Source organism: Schistocerca piceifrons, chromosome 2 (assembly GCF_021461385.2).
Source record: "Schistocerca piceifrons isolate TAMUIC-IGC-003096 chromosome 2, iqSchPice1.1, whole genome shotgun sequence".
Lineage (NCBI taxonomy): Eukaryota > Metazoa > Arthropoda > Insecta > Orthoptera > Acrididae > Schistocerca > Schistocerca piceifrons.
This window is the reverse complement of record NC_060139.1, coordinates 200,471,250-200,484,283: the sequence shown is the minus strand read 5'-3', so window position 1 is coordinate 200,484,283 and position 13,034 is coordinate 200,471,250. Positions and strand designations below refer to the sequence as shown.

The 13,034-nt window shown below is 42.1% G+C and overlaps 1 protein-coding gene across 1 annotated transcript in view; it reads right to left on the bottom strand.

Moving 5' to 3' along the window:
* The window catches only part of LOC124776247 (galactoside alpha-(1,2)-fucosyltransferase 2-like), a 191,660-nt gene that overhangs the window by 41,808 nt on the left and 136,818 nt on the right, over window positions 1-13,034 (bottom strand). Inside the window, exon 5 of the mRNA XM_047251112.1 lies at window positions 1,119-1,247. Coding sequence (XP_047107068.1) covers window positions 1,119-1,247 — 129 coding nt within the window. The remainder of the gene's footprint in view (window positions 1-1,118; window positions 1,248-13,034) is intronic.

The following is a 13,034-nucleotide window of genomic DNA, read 5'->3' as shown; positions in this document are numbered from 1 at the left end:
ACTCACGCCCTTTTATACCCTAGCGGTCCAGATAACTGTGCAGTCCTAAAGCATTGACTGCGCACCGACTAGCGCAGCGCCGCGAAACGGCGTCAGACCCGAGCGCCAATGGAAGGAACGGGCAGCGCCACACCTCCACGAAGACAAAGTTCAGCGCCCCCTGTCAACACTGATTTAACCTGCCGCCTCTAAAAAAAAATAGTTCAAATGGCTCTGAGCACTATGGGACTTAAATTCTAAGGTCATCGCCCGCAGCTCGTGGTCGTGCGGTAGCGTTCTCGCTTCCCACGCCCGGGTTTCCGGGTTCGATTCCCGGCGGGGTCAGGGATTTTCTCTGCCTCGTGATGGCTGGGTGTTGTGTGATGTCTTTAGGTTAGTTAGGTTTAAGTAGTTCTAAGTTCTAGGGGACTGATGACGATAGATGTTAAGTCCCATAGTGCTCAGAGCCATTTGAACCATTTTCTAAGGTCATCAGTCCGCTAGAACTTAGAACTACTTAAACCTAACTAATCTAAGGACATCACACACATCCATGCCGGAGGCAGCATTCGAACCTACGACCGTAGCGGTCACGCGATTCCCGACTGAAGCGCCTAGAACCGCTCGGCCACCTCGGCCGGCGCTCCCGCCTATAGCTGGTTGCCCCAGTTAGGTCGCAGACTTCGAAAGCATCAGTGCTTATTAATAGGAAGACGATACTTAGCCTGCGTTCTGCGAGTTGTAAGAGTAGTTATGTGAAATTGCACATAGGAGGCACAAGAAGTTACGTTTCTTTTCTTTTTAGAAATAAAGTGATCAATTAACCTTCAAGTGTTATGCAGAGACCACTTTGGATTCTGGACATCGGCCACCTCAACTTCTCTCCGTCCTTGTTTTTGCCCGTGCTGACTCCGACAACAACCAACAAAAGAATGACAACACCAGACGCAAAGACTTTGGTCACTAATCATCTACATACCAGACATCTGACCACATTTTCTGAGTGTTTCATTTTTTTGTCAGTCAGTGTATTTCCAGTACGTCTTGTATAGTAGGCGGAACCTTATACTGGAGTATGAGACAGCAGCTAATGATACGGCGTGCCTGGAGTACCTAGGATGAGGCTAGTGAACACTCACCGTGGACTGGAGCCACAGGGCGGCACGGCCGTAGTAGCGCTCGTCCGCCTGCTGGTCCGTGTTGTAGAGCAATTGCAGCTGGTCCGCGTAGTCGGTGCGCCGCACGTGCACGCCCGCAAACACCACCTCCTGCGCAAAAAGAAAACACCCTGAGGTGTTACTCACTCTCAAAATGCGTCACCTGGTAGCACCCACCATGCACATCTAATGCTACACCACGTTACCATTCACTAAGGAACAACGCTGATAGAATAAAAAGCCGCTTCAGTTCCCTGTAATTTTCTTAATTTATTCCATGACCGGTTTCGAAACTTACAGCTTCATCTTCAGGTGCCACCAAATAATAGTCACTTCCATGTCGGGCCGTCTAGACGGGCGCTGTGGGTGCCGGTCCTAAGCTTCCATGCGTTCGTTTGACGTGGGTGTGATCCCCGATGAATGACTGGCCCGACGGCAACAGATTTAGGTTCCCATAATTATTTGCTGGCACCTGAAGATCTAGCCTTAAGCTTCGAAACCAGCCGTGGAATAAATTAAGAAAACTACTGGCAACTGCAGAAGATTTTTATCCTTTAGACTATCTACACTATTGTAATTCTGTCAGAGACAGCAAAGGACTTGGAAGAGCAGTTGAACGGAATGGACAGTGTCTTGAAAGGAGGATACAAGATGAACATCAACAAAAGCAAAACGAGGATAATGGAATGTAGTCGAATTAAGTCGGGTGATGCTGAGGGAATTAGATTAGGAAATGAGAAACTTAAACTAGTAAAGGACTTTTGCTATTTGGGGGACCAAAATAACTGATGATGGTCGAAGTAGAGAGGATATAAAATGTAGACTAGCAATGGAAAGGAAAGCGTTTCTGAAGAAGAGAAATTTGTTAACATCGAGTATAGATTTAAGTGTCAGGAAGTCGTTTCTGGAAGTATTTGTATGGAGTGTAGCCATGTATGGAAGTGAAGCATGGACGATAAATAGTTTAGACAAGAAGAGAATACAAGCTTTCGAAATGTGGTGCTACAGAAGAATGCTGAAGATTAGATGGGTAGATCACATAACTAATGAGGAGGTATTGAATAGGATTGGGGAGAAGAGGAGTTTGTGGCACAACTTGACAAGAAGAAGGGATCGGTTGGTAGAGCATATTCTGAGGCATCAAGGGATCACCAATTTAGTACTGGAGGGCAGTGCGGAGGGCAAAAGTCGTAGAGGGAGACCAAGAGATGAATACACTAAACAGATTCAGAAGGATGTAGGTTGCAGTAGGTGCTGGGAGATGAAGAAGCTTGCACAGGATAGAGTAGCATGGAGAGCTGCATCAAACCAGTCTCAGGACTGAAGAGCACAACAACAACAACAACAACAATTATTTGCTGCCACCTGAAGAACTAGCCTTAAGCTTCGAAACCAGCCGTGGAATAAATTAAGAAAATTACTGGCAGATGCAGCGGATTTTTATTCTGTAAACTATCTTCCTCAGTTGAGGATGTTCGTCTGATCAAATACTTTCTAAGGAACAATGAATTGAAACGCCCTAGCAGATTAAAACTGTTTGCAGCAAGTATCTCGAACGTGGGAATTTGTCTTCAACGCTGTTGGGATGTGCTTCCGTTCCCTTTGTTTGCACAAAAACACTAGTTATAATTTCAGTACAAGTTACGAGTTCAGCACACAACACAACCCTTGCATTGCATTCTGCGTCCAGTAGAAAAAACGCTCGGAAACGATAATTTATCAGTATAACAATGGCGCCTGCGTTCTAGGGGTTGAATGAACCTCGGACCCTTCTGTGTCCGGATGACTCTTACTTTCCCTTCGCAAAATATCATGGTCTTACATGGTTCAAGGAAACGACTATCAACTACATCTTCGGCGAAGGAGAGTAAGTGGAACCTGCAAAACGCTCAGGACTCTCTTGAACGCACACCGAGGTACTGTTCGTTCTTTGCAAATTTTTTACGCAGCGTTTTCGTAAGCCCCCAACTAGTTGCGGAGCGCCGGACTCAGCGCGGCATCACATCGAAGACAGAATGACCTGAATTGCAAGCAGTGGGATAGAAAAGGGTAAGAACCAAAGGGGGACAGTAACAGTGAAAGTACAAGAACGAAGTGCTTGGATTAGAAACGGCTTAAGACAGAATTGTTGTCTTTCGCCCGTACTGTTCAATCTACACATCAAAGAAGCAATGACGGAAATAAAAGAAAAATTCAAGAATGGGATTAAAATTCGCTGATAAAATTGTATCCTCTCTGAAAATGAAGAGGAATTAGAGGATCTGTTAAGTGGAATGAATTGTTTAGTGAGTACAGAATATGGATTGAAAGTAAATGGAAGAAAGATGAAAGTAACAATAAGAAGCCGAAATGAGAACAGCGAGAAAACTAACGTCATAATTGGGGGTCACAAAGTAGACGAAGGAGTTCTACTACCTAAGCAGCAAGTTAATCCATGATGAATGGAGTAAGTAGGACATAAAAAGAAGACTGGCTCTGGCAAAAAGGGCATTCCTTGCCAAGAGAGGTCTACTAGTATCCAACATAGGCCTTAATTTGAGGAGAAATTTCTGAGAATGAACGTCTGCGCTCAGCGTTGTATGTTAGTGAAACATGGACTGTGGGAAAACCGGAACAGAACAGAGTTGATGTATTTGAGATGTGGTGCCACAGAAGAACGTGCAAAATTTGGTGGACTGATGCAGTAAGAAATGAGAAAGTTCTCCGCAGAGTCGAAGAGGAAAGGAATAAATGGAAAACACAGACAAGAAGGGGCAGCATGATAGGACATCGGTAAAGACATCACCGAATAACTTCTATGGAAGAGAGGAAGCTGTAGCGAGTAAAAACTATAGATAAGACCCTGTCCAGAGTCTCCACCTGGACCGAAGGAATATCTTTGGAATGAGTTAGACAATCAGCTCCAGACACCAGCGTTGAACATCACTATCTTCTCTGGTTTCGGCTCTTGATAAAGAATGGGTTGCTATTCCTCCAGATATTCATAAACTTCGCTGAAAATGTCCTCAGCAGGGTTCAAGCCTTCATAAAGGCGACGGTTTGACACACCTTAATTAATTTGATCAGATAGCGTAAATGTTTGTTTCACACAAATTTCAAGTTTATAGTTTTGTTATTACGAGCGTTCTCGTACAGTAATGTCTCACTGAATGTTTTTCCCGATGTGTAAAAATCGAGAGGCTTTTATCATTTTATAGTTACAGATCACAGTGTTTCATAACGGTGCTCTAAAATTGTTACAACAGAAATACAGATTGTAGTAGAATGCAGTATTGCTATTAGATTATTTGTATCGTGTCACAAGTGAATGAAGTTTAGGCATAACACTGTTGTCAATCCGGCCCTTCCTATGTTGAATTTCTGAGGAAACAAACGAACACACAAAAAATCGTGGAGGGTGGGGGGCGGGGGGGGGGGGGGGGGATGTGAGGGGAGAGGACTACCAATTTGCAGACGCTTTCTACTCGCTGTCTCGGTTCCGGCTGCTGACAATGGTGAAAGCTTACGATAAGAAAATACAATCTAGAACGCGTGGCTCTTGTTCTTGGGTTTCACTCGTTGGCGATGGCTGTTTGTTTCCACAATTAATAGAAAAAAAACATAACTCAACACGCTTTATACTCTTTTTTTCCACAAATGTCTTGATGGCATTCCCTGGATTTACGACAGTTAACCGACTTCGACCCGAATGAGTCATCAGAACCAGTATCCTGTTACGAAAGTAATTTAAAACTTCTAAGGACCGCAATGATCGTTAGATGCTCACAGGAACAATATACGTAATCACTGAAAATACCTGTAAATAAACGAGGCAGTTCACGGTGGTGCCGGCCGTAGTGGCCGAGCGGTTCTAGGCGCTACAGTCTGGAACCGCGCGACCGCTGCAGTTCGAATCCTGCCTCGTGCATGGATGGGTGTGATGTCCTTAGGTTAGTTAGGTTTAAGTAATTCTAAGTTCTAGGGACTGATGACCTCAGCAGTTAAATCCCATAGTGCTCAGAGCAATTCGAATCATTTTAGTTGACGCTGGTCTAATACTTTAACTCTTTATTGTGTTGCAGGGGCAGACAAGGCATATGGTAAAGTCCGAGCAAAATGTAGCGAGAAAGGAAGCGACAAGAAATACACAACGAAGCTTCAGATTCGTTTATAATGCTCACTGAAGCTGTTACAGGTTCAAAGACGGAGCTGATAATTAACCTGGGTCATTTTCGTTAACCAATAAAAAATACCTATGATATCAGTACATTTCTCTTGTAACTAGTTTATTGATCGGCAAAATCACAAAGCTTCAGCTCGTCAACAAAATAAAAGAAATAAATTCACGAAAAATGAAGCTATGTAGCATACGATAAAAATAATGCGCACAAAATACAATGCTGTCACCGAGCGAGGTGGTGCAGTGGTTAGAACGCTGGAGTCACATTCGGGAGGACGACGGTTCAAACTCGCGTCCGGCCATCCTGATATAGGTTTTACACGATTTCCCTAATCGCTTCGGGCAAATGGTGGAATGGCTCCTTTGAAAGGGCACGGCCGACTTCGTTCTCCATCCTTCCCTAATCCGATGGGACTGATGACCTCGCTGTTTGGTCCCTTCCCTCAAATCAACCGACCTACCAACAATGCTGTCAGAAGTGGAAGTAGTAGCAAACTCGCAAGCACATAGAGAAATCTACATTGTTAGTACAGATGAATGAGTAGTGTTGTTGAAATACAGGCTAATCCTCTAATGTGCATGTAACTAACTATTCACGTGTGGTATTGTACATTCATTTGACGTATTTAAATAATATTTAAAAGTGATTACATGAGTTTTTTAGTCAAAATAAGACTAAAAATCAACGTAATTCTACGTGTCTGCGAGGAGAGGATACAAGAGGTGCCTAAAAGTAGTCGTAGTAACACGAATTATTTATATAAGAATGAAAAACCGAGTCGAAGCCGACTGTGGGGAAGAATGTTTTGATTCGAGAGAGATATAGTAGAGATGGGTCGAACTCGTTCATTCCCGTGAAGTACTTCATTCATTTCACTCTTTGCCGTGAAGCGTTCAAATGAAGAAGTTCATTCATGATGTACGGGAGCCTGGCGAAGTTGCCCAGTTCGCCGTTCAGCCGCGGCTACGCTCGCTTCGCCTCGCTCGTACAATAAAGCTTCGTAATACTTCATATTTTTACCAACAGATGGCCGAACTTTGCAGTAACGTGCACGCAACGTTTTGCGTCTTACAGCGTCCGAGTTACTTAAATACAGGATGGTCGAAGGGGACAAAGGAAAGAGAAACAGAGAAGCCTGTCACATATAAAGAAGGTATTACGTTTAATCTTGCTCGACATTTTCTCATGAAGCGCCAAAAAGAGTCTTCATCTGCCAAGTGAAACCTTATTTGTTGTATTTATGGACTGAAAACTAGGGCTACCAACGAAATGCAGTCTAAGTTTATGTTCCTTTTAAAATTCAATCCAAAATAGAATGAGTATGTTTACCACTGTCACAAACTCAATATACCTACGTTAAGTAATTATTCAGAAGTTTTCCTGGAGATTTTATTTTTATTGAGAATAATAACCCTCTAAATTCAAAACATAAACTTTCACCTGTAGTCATTGGTACGATTTCAGATAAAATCCCTCTTTATTTTATTCGAAAGCAGTTTTTGTGTCTGTTCACGCTTATACAGTGGCTAGCAGCACGCGATCGCGTAAAAGTAGTGAAATTTGGGGTTTCTTCGCCGATTTAGGTTATGTGAAAGCAAAGTGCAACTGCTGTTCTATGTGTATTTCACCGCGCGATTCGTCAACAGGCAGTACAGGGAGGATTGAAGTGAAGGGAGAATGAGTGACGTAGCGCCAATGTAGTGGGAGAGGGAGAGGGGAAGAGAGTGAGTGAACGAACTAGAAAAAAAGTGTGGAGTGTACATCTGTGGAGAGTTTGAAGTACCAGTTCATTGAAGTTGAGTGGTTAGTTCACACTTCACTGGAGTGAAGCGTTCATTTAAACGACTCATTCACGAGCTCCCCATCACTAAGATGTAGGAAAACACAAGGCAATACTGACCCTACGATTTACGTAAGGAAATAAATATAAGAAAGCAGTATTTATAAAATTTGTAGTTTTAGATAAAGCTTATATAATGTTGACTGGAATATACTCCTAGAAATTCTGAAGGTTTGAGCGATAAAATAAAACACACGCAGCGAAAGATTATCATCATATTGTAAAACAACCAGACTGCAATTATAAGAGCTGAAGCACATGAAAAGGAATCAATAGGCGTGAAGAGATTGGGATAGAGTTGTTACCTATCAGCCAAGTTATTTAATTTCTATATTTATTACGCACTGAAGGAAACTAAAGATAAATATGGAGAGGATGTTAAATAATTAACGTAGTATGCAACTGGATGATGGTCGCTGATGAAGGAACTGCAATGCAGATAAAACTAGAAACCAGTATTCCTTCATTTATTAATCCATTTTCCACGTTTTGGTGTTAGCCGTCATGAGAATCCTGGCTCAGATAAAGACCGGCGGATTACATAGTGGCATGATTCACTTGCAACAAAAATGAGCAGTCTGGTCATCGGGGCCTGGAATCTCATTGACTGGAGTAGAACTTTCTTCATTGATGAGTTCAGCTTCGAACTGAGCCCCGCTGCCGAGTGCATATGTGGACTGCTGCCAGCACCACCATGCGACGACCGCAGGTCAAATGCACTGCATGGTCATACCCCAAGGTGATTTAAACCCGCAAACCGCCCACCAGAACGTTGTTTCACCATGTATCAGCATTATCCTTAATTTATGAACATGAGTGTAGAAAATAATTTCCACATAGAAGCAAAAACTTATTGTGGAGAAAAATAAGTTTTTCGCAACTGGAGAGTTTATTCATCAACTTCATTTTTTATTATTTTAGCCCCTTAATATCAGAATAAATTTCTACTTGAAAGAAACAGATCAAAACTCAAATTTTGTAACCAGTAATGAAGTGTAATAGAGTACATAAAGTCATCTCTGTTACACCTGTCAGATGTAACTGGACATGTAATTGAGCTGCTGAGAAGCATAAGGGTCTAAAGCACACAGTCATCCATTTTGAGACTGTAGCATTTAGGCATGCTCCTGATGTCTATTGACCTTAGGCTTAACCTGCATCTTTTTATAGTCGTAATTTCTCGCGCTAAAATTCAATCTGATGATATTCTGTGAGCTTAGGGAAGAAAACATAAACACTGTTGCTGCCATTGTGAGAGACGATTGACGAATTACCTTGTAATCACTTTCTGAAATACTGAACATTTCGTTGGGTGCCACGCACACGTTGGTGACAGAAAAATTACACGTGCCACGTGTTTGTGTGCGATGGGTTCCAAGACTGTTGATTCCCGAACAAACGGACATTCGCGTGCATGTCTGCATACAGTTAAAGTTTATGTGGAGGAAGATTCGGAGTTTCTTTCAAATGTCATCACTGCTGACAGAACTTGGCTACATCATTTTTATCCTGAGAGCAAACAGCAAAGCTCAGTGTGGAAATTTTCTTCATCACCAGCCCCCCAAAAAGCAAAAGTGGTTGCTTCTGCTGGGAAAGTTATGGTCGTCTCATTCCTTGATATTCATGGAATGGTTTATCAGCATGTTGTACCCGCATACACATCAGTAACTGGAAAATACTACAAGGATGTCCTGCAAACATTGTAAGTCCACATAAGGCGCAAAAGGCCACATTTCCGTGAAGCAGGCTTGATGCCGCACCACGATAATGCGCGGCTGCATATTGCCAATGTTGTTGCTGAATATCTTGCAAAAATCAACGTGAAGTGCATCCCTCACCCTTCCTATAGTCTGGATTTAGCCCCATATGACTTTTTCCTATTCCCTAACATGAAGAAACGCCTTCGTGGGAGGCATTACCAATCATCAGAAGCAGAGGTGAGGGCTGCGGAGGCGATTTTGAAGGACCTCTCAAAAAATTGTTTCCAGCATGCATTTGAAGACTGGCAGAAACGCTGGGACACGTGAATCGCATTCATGAGAGACTACTTTGAGAAGGGCCATCAAAATTATGAGGATGAGTAACGGTATGTTGTCAAAAAAATTATGATCATTCTTTATTGAAAGCCCTCGTATGCAGCCCGACACTGCACATATGAGCGTTCACGAAAAGCTATCTCACAGACTTCTCAGATTTTCATTACCATATGGGCCCAAAGCACATAGCATAATTCTGTTGCCTGAACTGGTCATTTGTTATCTAGGGTTGACAACATAATTTGGTTGGCTGGCTCTGAGCACTATGGGACTTAACATCTATGGTCATCAGTCCCCTCATAATTTAGTGTCCTCATCATGTACGTAGTGGTAATACTTCCTAATCGGATGTGTTTTCGGCAATTTTATATGAACATCAAGCCACAGAATGACACTGATGATTATGAAGACCACGACCTGTTGGAATAGGTCATAATTGCATGTGTGGTGAATTTGATGTCTATTCTTTATGTTCTGATTTTAGTTTAACATTAATTATAAAATGTGCAGCTGTCAAAAGACGCTATCTTCACTAGCCTATGTATGGGAATTTTTTGAATTGACATTAAGAGTAAATATAATTTGAAGTATTAATTAATACTTGATGGGTATGTCATTTTTCCATAGGAAGTATAGGACGTTGAGACTTGGTTAAAAACTATTCAGGCCTATGAGACTAGTAGTTAGCCTATAAATTTTGAGAAAAACTTTTTTTCTGTGCTTAGGGCCCTTATAGTTCTCAGTGCCTCAATTACGTGCAGTTAGCCTCATTCATGAAATTCTTGGGAACAGTTTATTCTCTTGTGCAGACAGAGACGAACAATACACTTAATGACATTCGAATATTGTCTGTCCTCTACAATTTGGTCTGTTACATCTTAACCTTGTGACCTATTACATCAGTTCGAGTAGATATGTCTGGAATCGGTTTTGTTGGACTCGAAGCTTCTTGCACAGTAGTTCTGCCTCTATAATTGCTGAAACCTACCGCGTTTTCTATTTTTAACGTCTTTTCCCTGCTTGCAGAGTGCCTCTGTTGTTCAGAATTGAATCGTGGTAGATAATTTTGTTTATTACGGAAAATTATGAAACTGTCACACTCCTTCTCCGCAGATGGCACGCGAACTTTGAAATCTACATTTGCATTTCCAGGAGCATAAAACCTCGTGGATCCACCGCCAATAAAGTAAAAGCTTCAGAGTATTAGCACTTCATTAGAATTTCCATACTGCAACAAGAGTGAAATGTAGTAATTCAAAACAGTGCTGAGATCGGATATTCGTATGAATTATTGGAAACTTGTAATAAATTAAAGTTTATACGAGTCTATAATGAACACAATTAGACACTGGAATATCCTGGTGCTACAAATCAACAGGAAATACTTTAAAAAAAAGGGTTCAAATGGCTCTAAGCATTATGGGACTTAACATCTGAGGTCATCAGTCCCCTAGAACTTAGAACTACTTAAACCTAACTAACCTAAGGACATCAGACACATCCATGCCCGAGGCAGCAATCGAATCTGCGACCGTAGCGGTCGCGCGGTTCCAGACTGAAGCGCCTAGAGCCGCTCGGTCATACCGGCCGGCATATATATATATATATATATATATATATATATATATATATATATATATATATATATATATATATATTTTTCGCTTCACTTGATTTCATCTCTTGCAAGCGCGCACAAAGGTACACAAATTCCTAATGATGCGTATTTTATGCAAACAGTACTTTCTAATTCACTTGCACGAGCAACTAGTTTATTAAAACAAAATGAGATTTACGTCACGTCACAGAAAGTACAGAACAAATAAATAATTTTCAGAAATGAAGTAATCTCTGTACCTAGCTGTAATGGTCCAAACAGTAACCGTTGCCTTCCGTATGTGTGTCGTGAACAAACATGCGGACACCAAGTCGCTCGACAATTAACCGGAACACTCAGGAGACGGAAACATATGACAGAGCCGTTGATAGCTTCGTATCTACAACTAGCGTCATTGGTAATTAGCCTTCCATTTATTGGCGTCGCTTTGGTATGAAGCGAATAAGAGACGTCCGGCATTAAGGGGTTTATCCATAAACATCGCTATCAACCATAGAACACTAAAGGGAGGGGGAAATGTTACATTGGTGCTGGATCATCGTAAATTTTGTTACTGCACATTTTAGTCAAAGCTCGTTATAGCTTATATTTTTTGCTTTAGTTAATTACAATTGTAAGGTCACCAATGGTATGTCACATACGAAAAAAGTACAAAAATCGCTCTGCCCTGCTTTCATCTACTCTCGCTCCGACTGCATGACAGGCGACAGGGGCGCTGATTACCTCGACGTTAAGCGCCCATAAGCCCCAGCACACACACACACACACACACACACACACACACACAGGCGACAGGCAGAAGGAGCACGTGACACGTCGTGTGGTCGTGGCGTTTACACTGAAAGCCGGCCACATCTTGTAAATTTAAACCAAATGTTCATGAAACTTCCTGAACACTGTTTGCCGTGAAATTTAGCCAAAATCATTGAGCATGGTTCCCTGGTAACCCAACATGACTAGATAATAAAAATTTCTTATGTGGCAGAACTCTCGCAAGCTCAACTCAACAAGGGCTACTCTTGTCTGATACTGAAAGATTGTAGGTCTGAGCACTGACTACAAATACTGCACAACAAACTATCATCTTGTATTAACCTTTGCCTTGTAGACTCGGCATGTACAAGCCAAATGTCTTTCCGATTTGTAACTTCTAATGCATGAAAAGCTAATAATCTACAAGCTGATGTGATGGATAGAGTGAATACCGATAACGTCATTTCAGTAACGGCATACCTCGAAGAACTACGGGGCGTGACCTTACCTGTAATGCTGTGAAAGTTCTAGGGAAGACAACAGCAAAAGCGCGGTATAATTACGTACTTTGGTTGACGAAAATAACGCAGTATATGTGAAAGGGACACGTGTAAATGATTTCCACTCTAAATATACATATGAACAGGTAAGGAACATCTGTTCGAGGTCATAGACAAAGGAAAGTGTGTGAAACAATGAGCTCCACAATGGCAAAAATACTGAAAAAGCACTATAACAGTCAAAAGGATCCTACATAATGAATTAGCCCTCATGGCTGAATATTGTACATGAAATCCATCTGGTTCATCACTGCAACGTTATTTTGTCACACAAAACAGCTTCAAAAAATTATAAACCTAAATTTTGTGATTCTACGAGTGTGTGAGAGATTATGGCGCAGTCCACACTGAGACGATACGACATGCAGTGCTATATGCAGAAGCGACTCATAATATGGCGCAGAAGCAACCAACATCAGCTGAGCACGTAGAAACTTAGTTGAAGCGACTTCACTGGATCACACTTGAGCGACAGTCTTACGAAACCCAAACATACATCGAAATTAGAATTATATATTAGTATCTTCAGCTGCTGACGGGCGTTGATATATGTGAACGGGAACAGGTGAAAATGTGTGCACCGACCGGGACTCGAACCCCGGTTCTTCTTCTTACGTGACAGACGGTCTATCCAGCTGAGCCACCGAGGGCACGGAGGATCGTGCGACTGCAGGGACTATCTCGCTCACGCCTCCCGCGAGACCAACATTCTCACCTTGTATGTCCACACACTACATCAGTAGGGTCCCTACCCAACACACTCATTACTCATGGAAGACATGCAAGTCCCGTAAGAGTTCGTGTAATACGTGTGCATCCGCACAGAAGAAGAAGGTCATGGCCGGTATCGCCAGAACTATACAGCGTGGTCCATTGATCGTGACCGGGCCAAATATCTCACGAAATAAGAGTCAAACGAAAAAACTACAAA